This window comes from Panthera tigris, chromosome D2 (genome assembly GCF_018350195.1).
Source record: "Panthera tigris isolate Pti1 chromosome D2, P.tigris_Pti1_mat1.1, whole genome shotgun sequence".
Lineage (NCBI taxonomy): Eukaryota > Metazoa > Chordata > Mammalia > Carnivora > Felidae > Panthera > Panthera tigris.
In genome coordinates this window covers 17,418,417-17,439,484 of record NC_056670.1, presented here as the reverse complement: position 1 = coordinate 17,439,484, position 21,068 = coordinate 17,418,417, and the positions used below count along the sequence as shown (strand labels likewise).

Here is a 21,068-nt window from a genome sequence, read left to right as displayed (position 1 = left end):
TGGGTGAATTTCCTTCTTCCTGCACCTTTTGTTCTGTTCAGGCTTTCAACAGACTGACTGGTGCCCACCCACACTGGGGAGGGCAAACTGCTTTACTGAATCCACCAGATCAAATGCTATCTCATCCAGAAATACCCCCCAGACACGCAGAAATAATGTTTAATCTGTGCACCCTGTGGCCGGTAAGGTTAACACAAAAAATTAACCATCACAGCTAGGAATCAAAGATATTAAAATCAAAATGAGTGAACACCATTTCTACCTAAAAATTGGCAAATTTTTTAACTTTGTTACTCGGTGTTGAGAGATCGTGGGGAAAATGAGCATTTTAATATGTTGGTATACTACATATTACCAACATATTAAATATTTAGTGCACCAACATCTTGGTGGGGTGATTATATTGACACAATTTTTTAAAAGAGTTATTTGGCAAATTTATCCAAGTATTCTTGACGTATTCGCATTTGGAAGCTTCCACTAAAGAAATAATTTAAATTATTTGCATAGATCTAGTTATTAGCATGTTTATCACAGGGTTGCTTTCGAGAGTGACCTTTCTGAAAAAATTAAATGTTATAAAATTGGGACTGATTAATAAATCAGGTACATTCCTACAAGTGTAGCCACTTTAATACAATGGGAAGTGTAGAGTTAATTCTACAAAAAGTTGTGTGTGATCTACTACTGAACGGAATAATACGTATAGTATAATTTAGTCTTTGTAGAAAGAGTTATGTTTATACAGCTAGAGTGACATGTTTAGGTTTAAAAGATAAATGGATGCTAGGCAGCAGGTGGAAACATAGATACGTAGTTAGCTAGAAAACGAAAAGTCTGGCAGGAGACACCCCAAAACCTTGATAATTTTAATAAGTGGATGATTTTCGTTTTCTACTCTTAACTTGTTTTTCCTAATTTCTTCTCTGATGTGTGTGTATTTTGCTTAACTAAAAGTTACTGAAATGAGCACCACCACCACCACCAAAAGAATGTGAAAAGCTTCACGTCGAGCCAGGTTTTGCTACCAACTGAGCTTTTCAGAGCTTTGTGGATTTTGCAGTTTCGGCTACACTGGCTGTAACATACTGCATTAGAACTTTTTTTTTTTTTAAAGTAGGCTCCCCACATGTGGGGCTCGAACTCACGCCCCCAAGATCAAGAGTTGCACGTTCTATCAACTGAACCAGCCAGCCAGGCGCCCCTGCGTTAGAACTTTACTACCCATTTCCTCTGCCTGATCAGGTGGCCGGCAGAATATGCCCCTGGGGTATTGCTTTTGTCATTTCTTTTCTCCAATCCTTACCTCTATGCCCCGCCGAGACCCTATTTCCAGGTCCAGATTTCTAGACACACAGTAGAAATCCATGCTGTTGTTCAACAGCTTCTTCTGCCAAGAACAAGCCCCTGCGTCCTGGGTTCCATGGTAAACAGTATCGTCCAAATCTTCCAGGATCATCAGATTTACGACTCACTGTTATAACTCAGTGCACTTTATTTACTCTGCAAATTCTATGTAATAAACATCCGCGGTCGTTAAGTCTTACATCCAGCTCTCTTCCTTAGTGTTTTCTCATGTGAATCACCAGGTACCCATTTCCTTGCTATAACTGCCTTTTTTCCATAATAGTTCTATCCAGGTAGGTGTTTCCCCTTTCTAACTCATATTCGGGGTTGTTGTTGTTGTTGTTGTTCGGTCTTTTTGTTTGTTTGTTTCAAGTTTTTGTTTAGATTCTAGTTAACACATAGAGTAACATTGGTTTCAGGAGTAGAATTTAGTGATTCATCGCTTACATACAACGTCTGGAGCTTATCCCAACACGTGCCCTCCCAACTCCCTCCAGCAGCCCTCAGTTTGTTCTCTATAGTTAGGACTCTTTTATGACTTGTCTGCCTCTCTCTCTCTCTTCCTTTTCTCCCCTTCCCCTACGTTCATCTCTTTTGTTTCTTAGATTCACTCACATTCGGATTAAAAGGCTCTTGTTCTGATTAACCAGCCTTTCAGCAAATAATAATACAACAGCTGTTAAAATGGATATCATATGTTTCTATCACACCATTTTTTTTTATAAAAGAGCCCCCTAAGTATTCTCAAGGATTTTAATTATTGATGAAATTAGAAACTAGGATCGCTTGGCTTCAAAACGTCTGTTTAAATATAGGGAGAATGTTGTCAGAATTCCCGAAGGTAACATTGAGAGAGAGAAAGGGACAGGCTGGGTGTCCACATCAAGGCACCAGGGGTACCAGGATTGAGAAGGTTGCTGGCAGACAGAGCTTGTTCGGACCCCTGCAATGTTGCTGCGTTAGAACTTTCCCCAAGCACCCTGATGCATCATGGCGCCTTTTCCTTACAAAGCCACCCACCTGCACCATTTCGATCTTGTGCAAACTATACAAGTTTGCCTTTGTAAGGCATTCTTTACCTAGGTTTTCTAGAATGTTATTTATGGCCTGCCTTTGCCTAAGAATGTGCAAGAGTTTTATAAACTGCACTTGCATGGAATTACAAATGCTTCAAATTTGACCCTGAGATCATTAAGTCTGCAAATGAAAGAAGGTGAGAATACTTCACCTCTTAACATGAACTGTCATAAGCTGATTCTCAGCATCACACATCTGATTCTTTAAATACAGCTTAACCCGCTTCTGATCCGTGTGACACGGGGAGCTTCGGCAGCAACGCCAGAATGGCATTTCCAGTGATTTTGTGGGAGGACTCTTTCCGTGAACCGAGGATTTGTGGGTTAGAGAGAGAGCTAAGAGTGATTTGGGTGCATCCCTCAACGTTTACTTTAGACTCCTAAATCTCTCTAAGACATTAACAACTTTCAGTCATAGGGAGATCATGGGTTTCGTATTTTTCTCCAATGCAGCATCATAATCTTCAAAGCATCTGTGTTTCGAAGGCATTAGCTATTGCATGTTATAGTTTGGGGGAAGAATGTGGGTGGGGGGTGATGGACTGGAGTGAACGGAGCAGAAGTGACCTGCCCAGCGCTCTCCGGCTGGTCCCTGGCTCCCAGGGTTTGAAAAATGACAATTCCATCTGGACTCTCTTACCTTAGAATGCAGAGGGCAGACAATGGGAAATAAATGTCCAAATAAACAGCGTGGCTACTGGAAGCTAATATTAAAGATATTGAAACAAAGAGTTTTAAAGGTAACATGTAGAGGTCAAGAATTCAAGAGAGTGACTAAGCATTCTCCACCACGATCACCACGATCCTATTCTTTCATCCTTGAATCTCTCCTGGTGGGCTTTAGTTTTCTAGTGCTTTCCAACACGCATCCCAGGGATTTGCAGGAAGTCGCAAGAGAAATGGGATGAAAGGCAGCCATGTTGTCCCTCCAAGCTCCCCCAGGCTGACCCTACCCTTATGCTACCGCCAGGCATTCTGAGAAGGGATGACCTTCCCCTCTTGAAACAAGAGCTGACCATCTGTGCCAATTAGCTCCATGTCTTGGCAATAAATTAGCCCAACTCAGGGTCTGCATCTGGCCTCCATGTTGATGTGCCTATCACAGCTCAAGTGGAAGCATCTAAGAATCCCACCGTCTGTTCCTGGAGAGGCCTGTCCCAGGATTGGCACAGAACCCAAAGCCTGGGGGAAATGTAACATGGGGCCCTGGCTACATCAGTATTAGATCCTAATGACTGGATATGTGCTCTCCTTCCTGCTTCGCAGCTGCAGGCAAAACTGCAGAAGGGCCAGGTGGACGGGTCTGTTATCTCTTGCTCTGCTGAAGGGGGCCAATGGCGAGACCCAGCCCCCACCCGTCTTCACCGGCTCCGTCCCCTGGCTCTCAGCGTGGACTTGGGCATCAGGCAGCTTGGGTATACTTCTCCCTTGCACTTGTCAGCTAATGATCTAACGTAACGAAACCTTAGCTTCCTCTTCAATGAAAGGAAATAGTATTAGCAACTCCCTCATAAGCTCCTTTGGAAGATTGAATGAGATAATAGACGTAAAGCGTATAGCACTCTATCTCATTAGTGTTGGTCATTATTACTGGCTGTGGGACAGCAGGGCAAGGTCAAAGTGCATGCCTTCCCCAGTAGGTAGACCAACAGAGAGACCTTCTTAATGGGTGGACAGCCAATGTTCAGTAGGATTTTCCTCTCTTTGGGCACCAGGATGATAGTACCACTCAGTACTTGAGAACGCAGGCTTTGGAATCGAGATGGAATTCTGACTTCTCTGCCTACAGCCCCGTGACCTTGGGCAAAAGGCTTATCATTTCTGAGTCCCATTCTCCTTGCCTGTGAAATGGGGATAATAATACCTGTGCCTTATAGGCGTGGTGCCTAACCCTGGTACACGGACAAATCATATGTGTTCCGTCAACTGGTTCCATAAATAGTCCTACTGCCATATTATTTTTCTTATCATCAGTTTCTCTGCTTCCAGCATCATAGGTCAGGAAGATCAGTTAGGTTATGGAACAGAGACCTTTGCTCATGTGTGAACCATTTCTGATAAAATGAGGGAGGAAAATCTAGAAAAGCTGCTCTAAGAAAAGAGGTAAATGGAAGCAGGGAAATCCAGTTTTTTGGTATCTGGTCTTTCTTCCTTTCTTTCACGCATCATTTCTTTCAGTTTGAGTATAGGAGTTTAGTTGAATGGTAATACATTTTCAGAGCATTTTGGGTTTTGTTTCCTGCAAAAAAAACAAAAACAAAAACAAAAACAAAAACCTGTCAAGTATTGGTAAGTCGTATGTCTGATAAGGGATTAATATTCAGAATATGTAAGAAACTTCTTCAGTTCAATAAGAACAGTAACACAAACACCCCAATTTAAAAATGGGCAGGGGCGCCTGGGTGGCGCAGTCGGTTAAGCGTCCGACTTCAGCCAGGTCACGATCTCGCGGTCCGTGAGTTCGAGCCCCGCGTCGGGCTCTGGGCTGATGGCTCGGAGCCTGGAGCCTGTTTCCGATTCTGTGTCTCCCTCTCTCTCTGCCCCTCCCCCGTTCATGCTCTGTCTCTCTCTGTCCCAAAAATAAATAAAAAACATTGAAAAAAAAAATTAAAAAAAAAATAAATAAAATAAAAATGGGCAAAGGACTTGAATAGACATTTTCCCAAAGATATGAAAATGTTCAATAATATATATCTTTTTTCCATACACTAATCATTCACTGACTAGATGTGTAGCAAATATATTCTCAAAGGTTGTCTGTCTCTTTAGTCTGAGTCTTTGATTTGAAAGAAAATGTAATTTTCAAATTGTTGAGTTTGTTTAAGTTATGGTTTCTGCTTTTTCTTTAATAAATTCTTTTTTTAATTTAATTTTTTTAATTTATAATTTACATCCAAATTCTTGTCTTTCCTCAAGTCATAAAGATATTTTTCTTTTTTTTTTTAATTTTTCTTTTTCTTTTTAATTTTTTTTAAACGTTTTTATTTATTTTTGAGACAGGGAGAGACAGAGCATGAACAGGGGAGGGTCAGAGAGAGGGAGACACAGAATCTGAAACAGGTTCCAGGCTCTGAGCGGTCAACACAGAGCCCGACGCAGGGCTCGAACTCACGGACCGCGAGATCATGACCTGAGCCGAAGTTGGCCGTTCAACCGACTCAGCCACCCAGGCGCCCCAAATAAAGATATTTTTCTATATCACTTTCAAAATGTTTTACAGAGATCAAGAGCTATATGCTTTACTGACTGAGCCAGCCAGGAATCCTCCCTTTTTTTTCTAATATGATTTTTCCTCTAAGTTTTCCTTTGTAGAAGTAATACATTCTTTTTATTCTTCTGCTCTTTCCTTAATGCTTATTTAATATATCAAAGCCTAGAGTTAATAAATATTTTTATCTCCTTCCAGTCATTTCAAGGATTTCAGAATACTTAAACTCCATTTGTCACATGCCGAATTTCATGCTATTGTTTTTATGTATTTTAATTTTACATCATATTTAGACCCGCAAAACATCACTGTTAAGCACCCCTTATAAATATTTATCCATGGGGTGCCCAGGTGGCTCAGTAGGTTAAGCGTCCGACTTCAGTTCAGGTCATGATCTCACAGTTCGTGGGTTTGAGCCCCGCGTCAGGCTCTGTGCTGACAGCTCAGAGCCTGGAGCCTGCTTCGGATTCTGTGTCTCCCTCTCGCTCTGCCCCTTCCCTGCTCTCTCTCTCTTTCAAATAAATAAACATAAAAAATTAAAAAAAAATTTACCCATATAATTATCATTTTCTCTTTTTTGTTTTTTTGTTTATTTTTGAGAGAGAGAACGTGGGAGCACGAGTGGGGAAGGGGCGGAGAGGGAGAGAGAGAGAATCCCAAGCAGGCTCCCTGCTGTTAGCACCGAGCCGTATTCGGGGCTCGATCTCATGAGCTGTGAGATGGTGATCTGAGCTGAAATCAAGAGTCAGATGCTCAACCAACTGAGCCACCCAGGTGTCCCTATAATTATCATTCTCTTTGCCCTTTATTCCCTGCATCTAGTATCACCTTCCTCCTACTTAAAGAACACGCTTTAAAATTTCCCTAAATTCTCCAGGGTCTGCTGGTGGCAAGCTCAGTTTTTATTAGCCTAAAAATGCTTCATCTCTTCTGTCTTATCTCTTTCCTTCCCTTCTGATGTTTTTGTTACACCCCCGTCACGTTGCGGCTTCATAACTTTGCTTTCAAATACCCCATTTCTTCCTCTTTCTGTGGGACATTTAGTAACTCCTTAAGATCTGCTTTCCTCTTCACCAATTCTCTCTTCAGTCATGTCTAATGTGGGGTTGAATTCGTGCGTTCAGCTCTTTACTGCGATTACTACGTTTCTTTCTAGACATGCAACTTCGTTCTTTTTCAAACTATTAAAGTTTATTTTATTTTCTAAAATTTTTTTAATGATTTTTAATTTATTTTTGAGACAGAGAGAGACAGAACATGAGCAGGGGAGGGGCAGAGAGAGAGAGAGGGAGACACAGAATCCGAAGCAGGCTCCGGGCTCTGAGCTGGCAGCACAGAGCCTGATGCGGGGCTCGAACTCACCGACCTCGAGATTGCGACCTGAGCCGAAGTGGGACGCTTAACCGACTGAGCCACCCAGGCGCCCCTGTTTATTTTTTAACATCGGAAACATGGTCATTTTAATTCTGCGTCTGGTAATTCCAGGATCTGAGATCTTTGCAGGTCCGTTTCTACTGTTTGCTTCTGATGGCTGTCGCTCATGCTACCGTGTTTCCTTGAACATCTGTGATATCCTTCTGTGAGCTGCTTGTTTTCCTTGGAAATAGGAAGTTCTTTGAGAGTTAAGAGCTCCTAATTCTTCTGGAATTCAAGCAGATTTTCACGTACTTTGTCAGATGCCCAGGAGACTCAGCGGGGTATCTCTGCGCGCTGCATTTTACCTCGAGGGTTGTTTTCCCCGGGCCGTGTGACGCTGCTGCAAATGTGTGCAAGGTCTGGTCTGTCGATACAACCTCCCGCGGGTGTGGTCTCCCCGTCTGCTGCTGCGCACCAAGGAACTGGGTGATTTTCCCTGTGGTGCTGCGGTGTGGTGGCAGGGAGAGCTGGGTATATTTCCAGGTCAAGCTTGCACGGAAGGTGCGGTTCTCTGGGGTCCCAGCTTTGTGGGAAGGGGTCTTCTGGGATATGCTCCTTTGTCCCACGCTCTGTCGCTGTCCCCTTGGCTCCGCGAAGCAGTGTAAACTGGAGCTCAGCGTCCCCAAGGTTGGCAAACACCCCAGGCCGAGAGGTGACTCTTGCTGCTTCTCCCTGTTTCCGTGTTCCCTTGGATTTTGTCCTGCCTGGAAGGGTTAAATTGTAGCGTAGGGCCAACACTGTAGCTTGAAAAATAACAGCTTTGTTCTGACATTGAAGGTCAAGAGATAACAGCCTTGCTTTCCTCTTGTAAATTACGCGCCCTACTCTTGTAAATCGGGCTTCACCAATGAAGGAAACAAAAGCTCAAAGAAAAGAGCATCAGAGGCAGGGTCAAGGAGATCCACTGGTTGCAACTTAGCGGCAGAAAGTCTAAAATAATCACCTCATCCGGCAACTGTTTCTAACTCGTCTGGGAACTGTTTCTCTGTTCCGTTCCCAGGTGATGATAAAAGGATGTGATCGGCCATAAAAACTCTGCACCCCGGCTGTTCGAGGCCGCACTCTTATCAAGAGTGTTGGTCCCGATCGGTCGGCCTTGCCTCTCATTGCAATAAACTTTGTTGTGACTGTCACTGGCGCCCGTAGCATTCTGTGTCAGGAGTCGTGTGGATGCAACACTGTCCGTGTCTTGATGTCTTGCCAGCTCATCAGCACTTTGAAGAAGACTTTGATTTTCAACCCTTTTATAGTTATTTTTAGCCAGAAGGGTGATTTGGGTAATTAGATTGCCATATTGCCAGAAAGAGAACCCCGCAGAGCTGGTCTGTGTGAAACGCAGAGTGAAGAAAATGACGCTTAATAAAATGTGCAGGTTGCTAAATAAAACTCTGCTATTAATTTTGTAAACAGGTATTTCAATCAGGTTGTGTGACTAACACACAAAGTGAGTTTTGCTTTCTTCCTGGGTGGTGGGATGTACCACAGTCAACCGTGTGACTTCCTAAGGAAGGGAGAAAAGGTGTGCGTAGAAGGAAATAGATTACAAAATGCAAGCGAGTGGATTTCTTCCCCTTGTTTAGGATTGTGACAATTCCTAAGGCAAGGTGAAGGAATCTGTGCCAGCGCTCGCTAATTACACAAATAGTCTTGAACCAATAACATTAGTCTTCTGACACTCTTAAATCAGACTTATAAAAATACGTAGAGTTCACCTGCTAACTTCCCCCTGAGTATAGTCACAGAAAGTAAACCAGACTTGAATCCTTTTCTCCTTCGCCAACGTATAAAAACGATTTTTGTCCAGGTGAATGCGGGAGCTCTCCTCCAAGTTCTCGTGCCGAGCTCTCCTATTTTAACTCATCAAAAAAGTGAGCAAAACACCCCAGTGGGAGTCTGCTTTCTAAGGAACCAGGTGCTGTCTCCCCCCCTCCATGGATGTTCCACTTCAGTGCGGGTGGACACTGAGTTTTCTTCTTATGGAGGCAGAGGTGGTCTGCAGGTGCTACTAGGCTGGCCTGGGGGACTGGGGACCAGAAGTCGAGACCCTTCCACGGATCGCGTGTTTAAGCCGAGGCTCCGTGCCTTATTAGCGAAAGTATGAGCCGAATCAGATTATGTGCAATTTATTTGTAGGGAGCTTTTGTTCTTGTAGACTTTCATCTAGAGTCAGCTGTTTGACTCCTCCTTCATGACCTCCTCTTGTCCTGTCCTCCCTCTGCAGGGACTTAGCACGCACCGTATCCTCTCCCAGAGCCTGGTCCCGCTTTGGCCCTGGGCTCTCAGCATACTTGCCCCAGACGGACTTCAGCTGCTGGAATGGTTCCATGGAAGGACTGTTATGAGGGAAGGCGTGGCAATGGGAAGAGAAATTTCTAACTGGAGTGAGCTGATAGCAAGGCACTGGGAATGGAGAAGCCGGGCTCGCCTCGATGCTGAGCCCAGCAGGTGGCCTGAAGGACAAGAAAATGAGGATTCTGCTAAGTCGAAACTGACGTCCTCCTGCTGGAAATAAGCCACGGGGTTCATAACCTCTCCAGCTCAAATTCCTATTGCAAGCCCTGATCGGTTTCCGTCTTCCCAAACCTTGTTATTATCACCTAGCTCTCATGCCCCCAAATCGTTGCAGCTGCCTCCGGCATAAGAAAGTCTGGTCCGTCCCGCCGAATGTGGGAGGGTACAGCCCAGGGTGCTGATACCAGGACGTGGAAATCTTTGCGGTCACCCCAGAGGCTGGCTCCCACACTGACTGACGACGCTTTTACCACACCCTTTAACATCTTTGAAATTGGGACGCGTCTTACCATGAAAGCTATATCACGGTTTGACAGGCAAAATTCCCATTCCGTACCATACAAAATACTCACGCATCTCATAATCGTGATATCCTAGTCAGGGAAACAGGGTGTGTGTACCTGCAGGATTTAGGGAAGCTGCCTGTCTCCGGGCTGCTTGCCGGGACCACAGTTTCTCCATGCCCCACCCGCCAGTCTAATCGCCACCCGCCGCAGGCACGCCACTCTCCTTCTGTGCCCTTGCTCCCTGCGCCGTCCCTTCTGTCGTGCCCTCTTCGGGACTCAATGATCGCATCAGGCACCGAATCCTCCAGGAGCTCTCCCTGACCACTCAAAAGCATCATAGCCTCTCCTCGATACTCCTATGCCGGGTGGGTTTTCTTGTTGGTTTCTTACAGTCTCGAAGTCTTTTATTTATTTATTTATTTTACATTTCTCATGCCGTGAATTCATAGGGCATGGGTTCCAGCAGCTCAGGCTCCTGTCTGTCGGTTCTCACGAAGTGTGCTTCGCTGGGTGGGGCCGGCTGGCGCTTCTGTTGCACCCAAGTGTCTTTCTCCTTGGCTTCCTTCTTTCTCTGATCGCTTTCCTTCACACGCTTCAGGAAGCTGTCGCGGCTCTTTGAGTGCTTGACGGGCTCAGCACGTGCATTAATTCTCTTAGCAAGACTCTTGCCCTCAACCTGTTTCTTTACGGCAATGCCAACGGCACGCTGGGCAACGTCGGAGACTCTTCCAGTTTTGCCATGGGAACATTTGTGGGGCGTTCCTTTGTGAGCAGTGCCCATTCCCTGGATGTCCGCAATATCACCTTTCTTGTAGATTCGCATGTATGTTGCCAAAGGAACAGCTCCGTGTTTTCTGAAAGGCCGAGAGAACATCCAGCGGGTACCTCTCCTCTTTCCCTTTGTGTGGGTCATTTTGGTGAATTACTGGAAGATGGCAGTTCCGGCCGAAAGGAAGGCTAGAGACCTGGTGTTTTTAAGAGCGGAATTTCTAGACTCTTCCTAAAACAGCTACAACACACCTCTGCTCCTCAGGGGAAACTAAGTAATCTTATACACACCAATAATGAACTTCTATCCAAGAATGTACCAGTCAAGTGTTATAAGCCAAAGCTGCAAAGATCCCCATTTCCAGTGGTTCATCAAACTGATGGCTGTTCTCTTCTCTATGACATCTAGGTTCTAGGATTTATTTGGACATGGCTTCTACGCACACCATTGCACAGGATGGGAAAAGGGTGCCTGCTCTATTTCTTTTTCTTTTTTTCATTTATTGTTTTGGAGAGAGAGAGAGACCATGAATGGAGAGAGGGGCAGAGGGAGAAAGAGAGAGGATCTTAAGCAGGCTCCACACTCAGTGGGGAGCCCAATCTGGGGCTCGATCCCACGACCCTGGGATCATGACCTGAGCCAGAATCAAGAGTCAGAGGCTCAACCAACCAAGTCACCAGTGCCTGCTCTATTTCTGCTAAAAAAAAAAAAAAAAAAAAAAAAAAAAAAAAAAAAAAATAGGGCTTTTGTCCAGCCATGGGGTTAAGAATAAAAGTTCAGTACTTAATGAGATGCTTTTTGATTTTTTTAAAAATTTTTTTAATGTTTATTTATTTTTGAGAGAGACAGAGACAGAATGTGAGTGGGTTGGGACAGAGAGAGAGGGAGACACAGAATCTGAAACAGGCTCCAGGCACTGAGCTGTCAGCACAGAGCCCGACGCGGGGCTCGAACTCACGGACCGCGAGATCGTGACCTGAGCTGAAGTCGGACGCTCAACCGACTGAGCCACCCAGGCGCCCCTCTTTTTGATTTTTTGAATGTTTATGTATTTTTGAGAGACAGAGACAGAGTGCGAGTAGGGGAGGGGCAGAGAGAGAAGGAGACACGGAATCTGAAGCAGGCTCCAGGCTCTGAGCTGTCAGCACAGAGCCAGATGTGGGGCTCGAACCCACGAACCGTAAGATCATGACCTGAGCCGAAGTCAGACGCTTAACCCACTGAGCCACCCAGGCGCCCCAATATGACTCTTGTGTGTACTTTAACTTGTTGCCTTATAATTTTCTCAGGCTTGATTTAAACAGGTGAATTGACGTGGTCTACAGGAATCAGTTTGAAAAGGGGAAATGGATCAAACGCATGAACCACCATTGAAACTGATTAGCAACCCAGTAGGGGATATTATTAAATTTGAGGATTTTCTTCCAGTTACTCGATCGGTTACCACTGGCCTGCTCAGAGGAGAAGCTATGCTGGACCACTGCCAGGAATACACTGGGAAAGATCCAGACTTGTTCTTCTCGGGGACTGGCTGGAAAGCATTTCTCTCATTGACTGGATGCATGGGAAGACAAATCATCGCCGTTACCTCACACCATATCCAAAAATTAACTAGAAATGAATCATGGGCTTAAACATAAAGGCTGAAACCAGAAGACCCCCAAAAGAAAACACGGGACAAAAATCTTCATATCACTGGGGCAAGCAAAGGTGCATTGGGCTGGGTAGACTACTCCCTGGTAATCACTTTTCAATCCAGGGTGCAGGAAGCGAGGAGTCCTGTTTCAGTCTTAAGCCTAAGCCATGTTGACCCATCTCGCCCTAAACGCCTATCACATTTGATTGCATTCAGCTGTATCTATCATCTGGGTTAGAACCCAGAAGGATGATTCGTTGGCACCTTCCCTCGTCTCTCTATGTTCTGACACGTTGCCAAGGACCTGTCTTCGATCTGTCTTGGGATGTGTGTGTTCAAATGCACACAGTTAAATTCCTGGGCTGGTGGTGGGGGCGGTGAGGGGACGGTCATTTGACACAAGGCGCCTCACCTGTTCTGTGCCCTCTATCTTCCTCCCTGGTCTCCAGCTCCCCTTTGGCGTGTGACGAGCAGAATGCGCTCGCATGAAACTATTAAAGAATTCTCTCGCTGACTTCGCCCCGCGTGTCGGAAGAAACAGCCTGAGTCCCTGCCACCTAAACTGGAGACGTGTCCCCGGCTTAGCGATGTAACACCCCATCCCTCCCACGCCGCACGCGGTGGGAAGCACTAATCCTATCCGTTCGGGACCCGGCTGCAGAGCATGTATCAAAGGAGCAGGGCAGAAGCGAGGAGAGAGAATTGTGTTTCATAAACGAATTAAAGCAATTATGCAGCCACCCAGTGAGCACAGAGCTTTGAGCTCTGCTTCAAATGGGGTTTGAAAGAATCAACCGGGAAACTGTGGCAACCAAAGCTGGCCAGGTCTTTCAAAGAACTCTCACAGGGTCAGTACACGGACGTTACTGGTTACAGAAATCTAAACTGGTGCTCTTTTATCAGACCTCTTGTGACTCTACAGTAAATGATTGTCTGTAATCATCAAGAACTCAACAATAACCGTTTCAAGGCCTTAAAACCCCGCCTCCGCTGGTCTGGTGACACTTCATCGTGTTTGCCATCATCTGTGACTGCCAGCATCCCTTGGACACTCTTCCTACATCTGAGGAATTTTCCCACTGTACCTTTTGTCCCCAGAAGAGAAGCCAGAAAAGCACTTTCTCACTCTACCTTGTCCCCGATGCAAGCTTAGCGACCTGAGCCCCGCCGATCAGACGTACCCGCGTGAGGCTTTGGTGGGAGAACAAGAAGCACCAATGGGATCTGCTTCCAAGAATGGAGGCAAAGGAGGCAAAGGCAAAGGAGTTTTCTGAGCAGCTGTCGTCGGGGCTCCATCCAGGGTGCACTGTTGGGGTGTCACTGCGGTATCTCCCCTGGGCAGTCCCGGGGTGGTACAGCCCCCAAACTTGGCCTCGGCCCCCTGCAGGCTCCTCGAGGCCCCTGATAATGTTTTAATAAAGTCCTTTCCTGCCCAAACTAGTTAGAACGTTGACGGATACGCGTTATTTTCAGAAGCTAAATAATAAAATGATAGGGGGAGAACTAAAAGTGCTTTGAAAGTTGTAAAAGGCTGTACCCATCTACGGGAACAATTACAGTAGTTGGCTTTTAAAGGCAAGAAGCATCAACCCAAACTCGCCAATAAGTCGACCACTCACTAGCTCTGCTGAACGTTCAGCATTCTAGAAAGTAATACGTGGGTCACGGGATAAATGTCATAGGTGTTTCTTTATGGCCACATGGCAGGGAGTCTTACCAGGATGACGAGATGGGTCTTCAGAAGTTTCCGAAGCTACTCTTAGGACAAGAGCTAACTCAGACCACTCCTGTCCCCCGTGCTCTGACATTGGACACTTGTCCTTTGGGAGGGCAGACAGTAGGAAACACCACATTGGTGGGCCTGTGCAGGGTTTCAGGCTCGCCCTGGCTGAGGTCCCGGCCGAGAACCAGCATGAACCGTGAGACACATTAGCCATGCTCCTTCCTCTGTCCGGCTGAATAATATCCCATTGTACGGCTTTACCACATTTTGCGCATCCGTTCATCTGGAGACGGACACTTAGGCCGCTCTTTCTGACATGGGTCTCTCAATTCGTTTTACCACAGCCTGCCGGGATGGCGGACAGAGCGATTCTGTGTCAGCTGCCACACGACCCGGAACGAAGTCTGCTTCCTTGCCTTCCCACGGCGATTTTTCTCTCACGGCCTCATTGCCCCACGCAGATTCGGGGGCTTGATTATCAGAGTGACTCTGGCACGTGTCTGTGTTTGCCCCCACTCGGTGGAGGGAGAGGGTGCATGCTGCCATCAGTGGGAAAAAGAGAACATGGCTTCTCCATTGTCTCGCCCATTCTTCCTTGTGGCGCCCTGCCTTGTAGGGAGAGTGAGTTGGGAAACTTCCCGCATCTCAGCACCTTCTCGTTTAAGTAGAATGTTGCAGACCATTCCAAGAGCAGCTCCCTCCCTAGGTGGGGTTAGACACCTCATCCTCCTCCCCATCGTGGGTCTGGGTGTAGGGTGGGTTGGGACTGGAGGCAGTGGGGCCCAAAGCCTTTGGTTTCCCGCTGTATCCTGTGGCACTGGGGGTCTTTCCTCACAGTGCTGGCTTGCGGATGGCCCTGGGGCGGGTCTCGTGGGCTCCCCCTGCTGGACACTGGCTCCTATCATCAAGTCCCTGCATCCTGTGGCCCCTCAACCCAGCCCTGCTCCTCTTGGTTTTGTCCCGCTCCTCGCAAGAAGCTGGAGGAACGCTGGGTCATCTGTATGCCACACACAGGGCCGTATGGAGCCAGGAGCCTGCCTCGGCCTCTTCTGTCCAGCCAACTCCGCACCCCCCGTACCTTCCTCCACCCAGACACTAAGTGTCTTGACCCAACTTTCATGACAAGAAGAACGTTCCCCCCACACTAGGGAAGAAGCACCCCTCTGGAGTCCCTCCTAGGGACTGGCTCCTCCTAGGCCTGGCTTCTAGAAGATTAAAAGGAAGAGACTTTTTCTAACTGTGGATTCAAAAAAAAAGAAAAAAAAAATCTCGACACTGCGACTCAGATGGTGAACCACTTCTTCGATTTCGGTGGTACCTGTGGTCTTCCCTGAGACTTACGGCCCGGCTATAGGGACGGAAGTCCCCGTGGGAATGTCACCTCAGGCCCAAGTGGGATTACGTTGACTTCCTTTTTGAAAAAGATGGTCTCCATTACTTGATGTCAGTCTTAGAACAAGCAGAGCTGGGGCACTTGGGTGGTTCAGCCAGTGGAGTCTGACGCTTGATTTCAGCTCAGGTCATGAGCTCACGGTTGTGAGATCGAGCCCCGTGTCGATCCCTGCTTGGGATTCTCTCTCTCCCTCTCTCTCCCCTCCCCTCCCCCTCAAAGTAAATAAATACATAAACGAAGATTCAAAAATAAAAATAAAAAAAGAACACGGAGAGTTGCTGTCCCCTTCCCTTTGGGACACTCTGCTCTGTTTCTGCGTATCTCCACATGCAATCCCAGCAAACCTCAGTGACCATAGGGAAGGGCGGATGTGGGGTAGGGGGAGCTCTACTTAGGTGAAAACACCTGCTTATACTCTCGCTGTCAAATGACGGATGGATACTCGCTTAGCTTTTTAGCGTCTTTTTAAGGACTTAAAATGTAAGTTGATGTTTCCATCTTCAGAAACCGAAACTTGCCAGCAACCCCCAAATGGCTTATCCGGGATACGTAACACTTAGCCACCTTCCCCAGCTCCTTGCCTCACTGACGACGTCCGCACCTCTGGCCCTGTATCCAGGAGGTTGGATGTTCTAACTCGTATACCCTTGGAGGTTCTAACTCATATACCCTTGACCGAAGAACTGTCCTCCTCTATCAGGGAAGGTCGTCCGGTTCGACCTAGCGCGCAGCTTCCGGAGGGACACGCACGGAGGGGTGAGGGAGGAAGGGGACACCTGCCTAGCCAGCCAGATCAGCCAAATCAGCCCTGGCGATCAATGGGGTGACGGACGTCGCAGCCAGATCACCCTCACGTCCTGGCCCCGCATCCTGAATCGCTGATGAAGTCCACAATCCTTTCACACGGCCCAGTTCACTCCCGGTCTCTGCTTTTTGAAAGTCTGGAAGGCACAGTAATACGCAAACCAAAGTCCTTGAACGGACACTCCTTCCGAAACACCCACAAATATCCTCAGTGCCTTCGGTTTGCACCTGCGTTCTCTCAAGGACCCAGCCTCCCAATAAATTTCTGTAAGCGATTTCTGTAAGTCACGCCATTTCACTTTATTTTGTGTCTAGCTCACGCCAGACTAGAGCTGTTCTTCCCATTTTCCATGATTTTGAGTCAAATGTACAGTATTCAAAGTAAATGACAGATTGGGAACACTTTTAGGAGGGGCTTACGCACAAATCAGTTATTTTAGCCCACCAATTCACAAAATAACTGTCTTTAATATCATAGGAAAAAATATATAACGTCAGAAGGGCCGGGAGAACTTCCTCTTTGCTACTGTTTGTCTCTTGTGTCTTGTATAGTACTTGCCTACCTATTTATTTGTTGCATTTAGTTATTGATATGATAATATAATATGATGATTATATTTCACATATTATATTTAGTGTGTCATATTTATATTAATATTATATATTATTTTATAATTCTGCATTATGTTATTACATATTAATACATATAGTAATATTTTGTTATATAATAACTGATATTCATATTGAGTATTAAATATTTATTGAAGCAGACTCCAATAAATATCGGTGAAATAAGTGAGGGTTCAGAAACAATAGCTTCAGACTCACACATCTGTCTGACAATGCCAATGTTAACTCAAGGAAATACTTTCTAAAAAGTTTTTTTTTTTTACATTTTTTTTTTTTACGTTTATTTATTTTTGAGACAGAGAGAGACAGAGCATGAACGGGGGAGGGGCAGAGAGAGAAGGAGACACAGAATCGGAAGTAGGCTCCAGGCTCCAAGCTATCAGCCCAGAGCCCGACGCGGGGCTCGAACTCACGGACCGTGAGATTGTGACCTGAGCTGAAGTCGGACGCTCAACCGACTGAGCCAGACCAGGCGCCCCTAAAAAGTTTTTATTAAAGTGACAGAAGGGGCTCCTGGGAGGCTCAGTCGGTAAAGCATCCGACTTCGGCTCAGGTCGTGATCTCACGGTTTGTGAGTTCAAGCCCCGTGTCAGGCTCTGTGTAGACAGTTCAGCGCCTGGAGCCTGCTTCGGATTCTGTGTCTCCCTCTCTCTCTGCCCCTCCTCCACTTGTGCTCTGTCTCTCAAAAATAAATAAATGTAAAAAAAAAAAAAAAAAGGGACAGAAGCCCTAAGTCTGCTTGAGTCTCTCTGTCACCTTGAAAATCTATTGAGCAGAAATCCCAACAGCTAGAGGATTATGCAAAAGGAAGGCCGTAGATTAATTTAGGGGCGAATCCTGGCACTCATGATTGTGTCTCATCATCTTGTAAGAAAAAAGAACCAAGAAAGTGTTTCATAGAAGAAAATAGAAGAAAGAATCATCACATGGTAGTTAGGGACATATGTTCTAGTCACGGTTTTGACTATTTGCTGTATGTCTTTTGTGAACACTTTTTTCTTTTCTTTTTTTTTACTCTCAGAATGTAGCCCAATGCAGGGCTTGAACTCACTACCCTGAGATCAAGACCTGAGCTGAGATCAAGAGTCAGATGCCACCCAGGCACCCCATGTGAACACTTAACTTCTAATGAAACTTTATCAATGAAACAAGGAGATTCACCTGTAGTCTGGAAAACTACCAAAACAGCACTTTTTGACTTTTGAAATCAATGGCATCCCCTTTTTTTTTTTTTTGAGCAAAAATACCAATTGATCGAGAGAATGAGAAGATAAGCCACAGAATGGGAGAATATGTTTCCAAAAGACATATCTGATAAAAGAGTTGATATCCAACATATACAAAGAACTCTTAAAACTCAACAATAAGAAAACGACAACCTTATTAGAAAATGGGCAAAAGACCTGAACAGACACGTCACCACAGAAGATCTACAGATGGCAAATAGCAAATGAAAAGATGCTCCACATCACGTGTCATTAAGAAGTGCAAATTTAAACTACAGCACCATTGCACACCTGTCAGAGTGGCAAAAAATCAAAACACTGACAACGTCAAATTCTGGCAAGAATGTGTAACAATAGGGGCCTTCATTCATTGCCGGTGGGAATACAAAATGGTACAACCACTTCGAAAGACGATTTTGCAGTTTCTTACAAAACTAAACATATTCTTATCATCAGATTCAGCAATCGTGCTTCTCGGTATTTGCCCAAATGAGCTGAAAACATATGTCCACGCAAAAACCTACACAGAAATATTTCTAGCAGCTTTATTCATAATTGCCAAAACTTGGAACTACCCAAGATGTCCTTCAGTAGGGAAATGGATAGATAAACTATGGCGCATCCATACAATAGAATATAATTCAACACTAATAGTAGGGATCAGAGAAAGAGGAATTTGGCTCTCTCTTGTCTCTTCTCACAAGGGCACTAGTCCCATTATTAAGGCCACACCCTTGTGACCTAATTACCTCCCAAGGGCTCTATCTTTAAATATCATTGCACTGGAGATTAGGGTTCCAGCATATGAATTTTGAAGGGAGGATGCAAACATTCAGTCCATAGCCGAACCTAAATAAATTCTATTTTTAAAAGTGTGGGGGGGGGGAATTAACCAAAATCCATTAATAGAAAAGCCATAAAAGTGCATTTTATTACTATAAATTCATTTTATAACTGCAAATGTATAAAACGTATTTACTTAAAATAGTCAACGAACGAGAACCCTGAGGTGATAAAACGTGGACTCGGGAGTTGTGGTCGACAGTTTGAGCCAGAATCCAAACTATATCTGTGCTTTCTTTTGTGTTTACTTGTGTTTCTTCAGAAAATTTTGATTATAGAGATAAGTAATTGCAGATAAATGTTGACTCATGACAATCTCGGGGCACTCCTTAATTCAAGTGACCCAAAAGCTTGAAGAAAAGAATGATAGAAATCTTCGCTTCAAAGCTGAATCCCTAAGAATGCCAAATGCATGTTCACGTCCCTAAACGGAGAGTAGCTGACATGTACACCGTGATGTGTTAGTCCCTCACTTGCTATCGTATAGCTGGCTATCGCGTCCCACTGAAAGCACGAAGACCTCAGGGACGAGCACGAATCGAGCTATGCCCACTGGCACAAACCAAGTACACACGTCGCATCCTGGCGTAAGATTTTACAGGTTTTATATGCACAGATATCCACAGGCCTGAACGGTTTAAAAGGGCATCTCAGAGTTTAAATATTGCTAATGAACTGCGTATTGTGAAGGTCAAATATACGCACCACAATGCACAGAAAAGAGACAGCTTCTGTACGTATGAATGAACGGTGGCCGCATGAGTCAATGTGGGGGTGGCCGGTACTGTGTCGAAATTCAGGCTATAGCACATCGAGAGTGTTGTTTTCATCACTTTAATAAAATACATGATGAAAAAATATTTTAAAGACGCGTGAGTGACGACTCAATGTGCAGTCTTATAGGCTATCAGCATAAAGTGAGCTCACATAGCCATTAAATCTAAATTCAAGCAGCTTAAACTTCTCAGCCACTTCCCTAGAAGGAATTCGAGGGTCAAAGTTTGCTGGAGCTGTTTGCTGGCACCTCCACCTTGCTGTGACAGAGTTTTGTACAAGTGATTATAGGATCGCAGAGAAGAGCTGCATAAATCTGATTTAGGGGAAGAGGCTGAAAAAAATGTCAGGGCAGACTAGTGACCAAGTCTTTTATTTTCTGTTTTCTGATGCTTTGACAATCTGGGGCCTTGCTGACCCCGGAAGGACTGCCCCTCCCAGGGTTGGTCAATTCCCGGACAGAGTCAACAACTCACCTGGGGTGGGGGGTGCTTTTTAAACGCAAAGCAATGAATCCAGAGTCTGATCCCTAACCGCCTCTCCTATGGAGCTCGCACATTCAGGGACCAGATCATACCAGAGCCAGGTAGCAGCAGGGACAGCCCCTATGCCCCAGCACCTGCTGAAAGTATTGAAACCAGCCGGTCCTAACCTGCTGCCCCTGATTCCCCCATTCTACCTGCAGAAACCACAATAAAGGCTCTATCCCCAGCCCCATCCTGACAGATGCTGCTGCTGTCCTGTGTCCTGTCCCATCCCTCCCTGGTGACTTGGCATGCTCCCTCCTTATGGGGTCTGTTAGTAACCAAGGGTCTTTTCAATGAAAGTTATCTCCTGATCTGTTGGCCTTACTATCCCTAAATAATAAAAAATCCATAAATCAAAACCGACTTCCTGGAGGAGGTGATGTATGAGGAGAGTACTGAAGAATGTCAGGGAGTATTTTTTTTTTAAGATTTTAATGTCTTTTTTTGAGAGAAAGAGAGAGAGAGAGAGAGGAGAGGGAGCAGGCAAGGGACAGAGAGAGAAGGAGACACAGAATCTGAAACAGGCTCTAGGCTCTGAGCTGTCAGCATAGAGCCCTACGTGGGGCTCAAACCCACGACCCATGAGATCACAACCTGAACTGAAGTCGGAATGCTCAACTGACTGAGTCACCCAGGCACGCTATGGAAGGATTATATTTGTAAAACAAGTCGGCAAAAAGTGTTTTAGGTACAGGGAGCAGTAGGTGTGACCTCCTGGAGGTAAGAGATAGCCAAAGGCATCCAAGAATTCACAGCAGTTCACTGTGGTTAGAATACGGAACCCAAGGGGACCTGGGTGGCTCAGCCGGTTAAGCGTCCGACTTCGGCTCAGGTCATGATCTCACGGATCGTGAGTTCGAGCCCCGCTTTGGGCTCTGTGCTGACAGCTCGGAGCCTG

The 21,068-nt window shown here is 45.6% G+C and overlaps 1 protein-coding gene across 1 annotated transcript; it reads right to left on the bottom strand.

Moving 5' to 3' along the window:
- Positions 1–10,275: 10,275 nt before the first annotated feature.
- Positions 10,276–10,761, bottom strand: LOC102967413 (60S ribosomal protein L21-like). The gene has a single exon (XM_042961041.1). It carries the CDS (start codon positions 10,756–10,758, stop codon positions 10,276–10,278), a length of 483 nt encoding a protein of 160 aa, XP_042816975.1. The 5' UTR covers positions 10,759–10,761.
- Between the last annotated feature and the right edge of the window lie 10,307 nt (positions 10,762–21,068).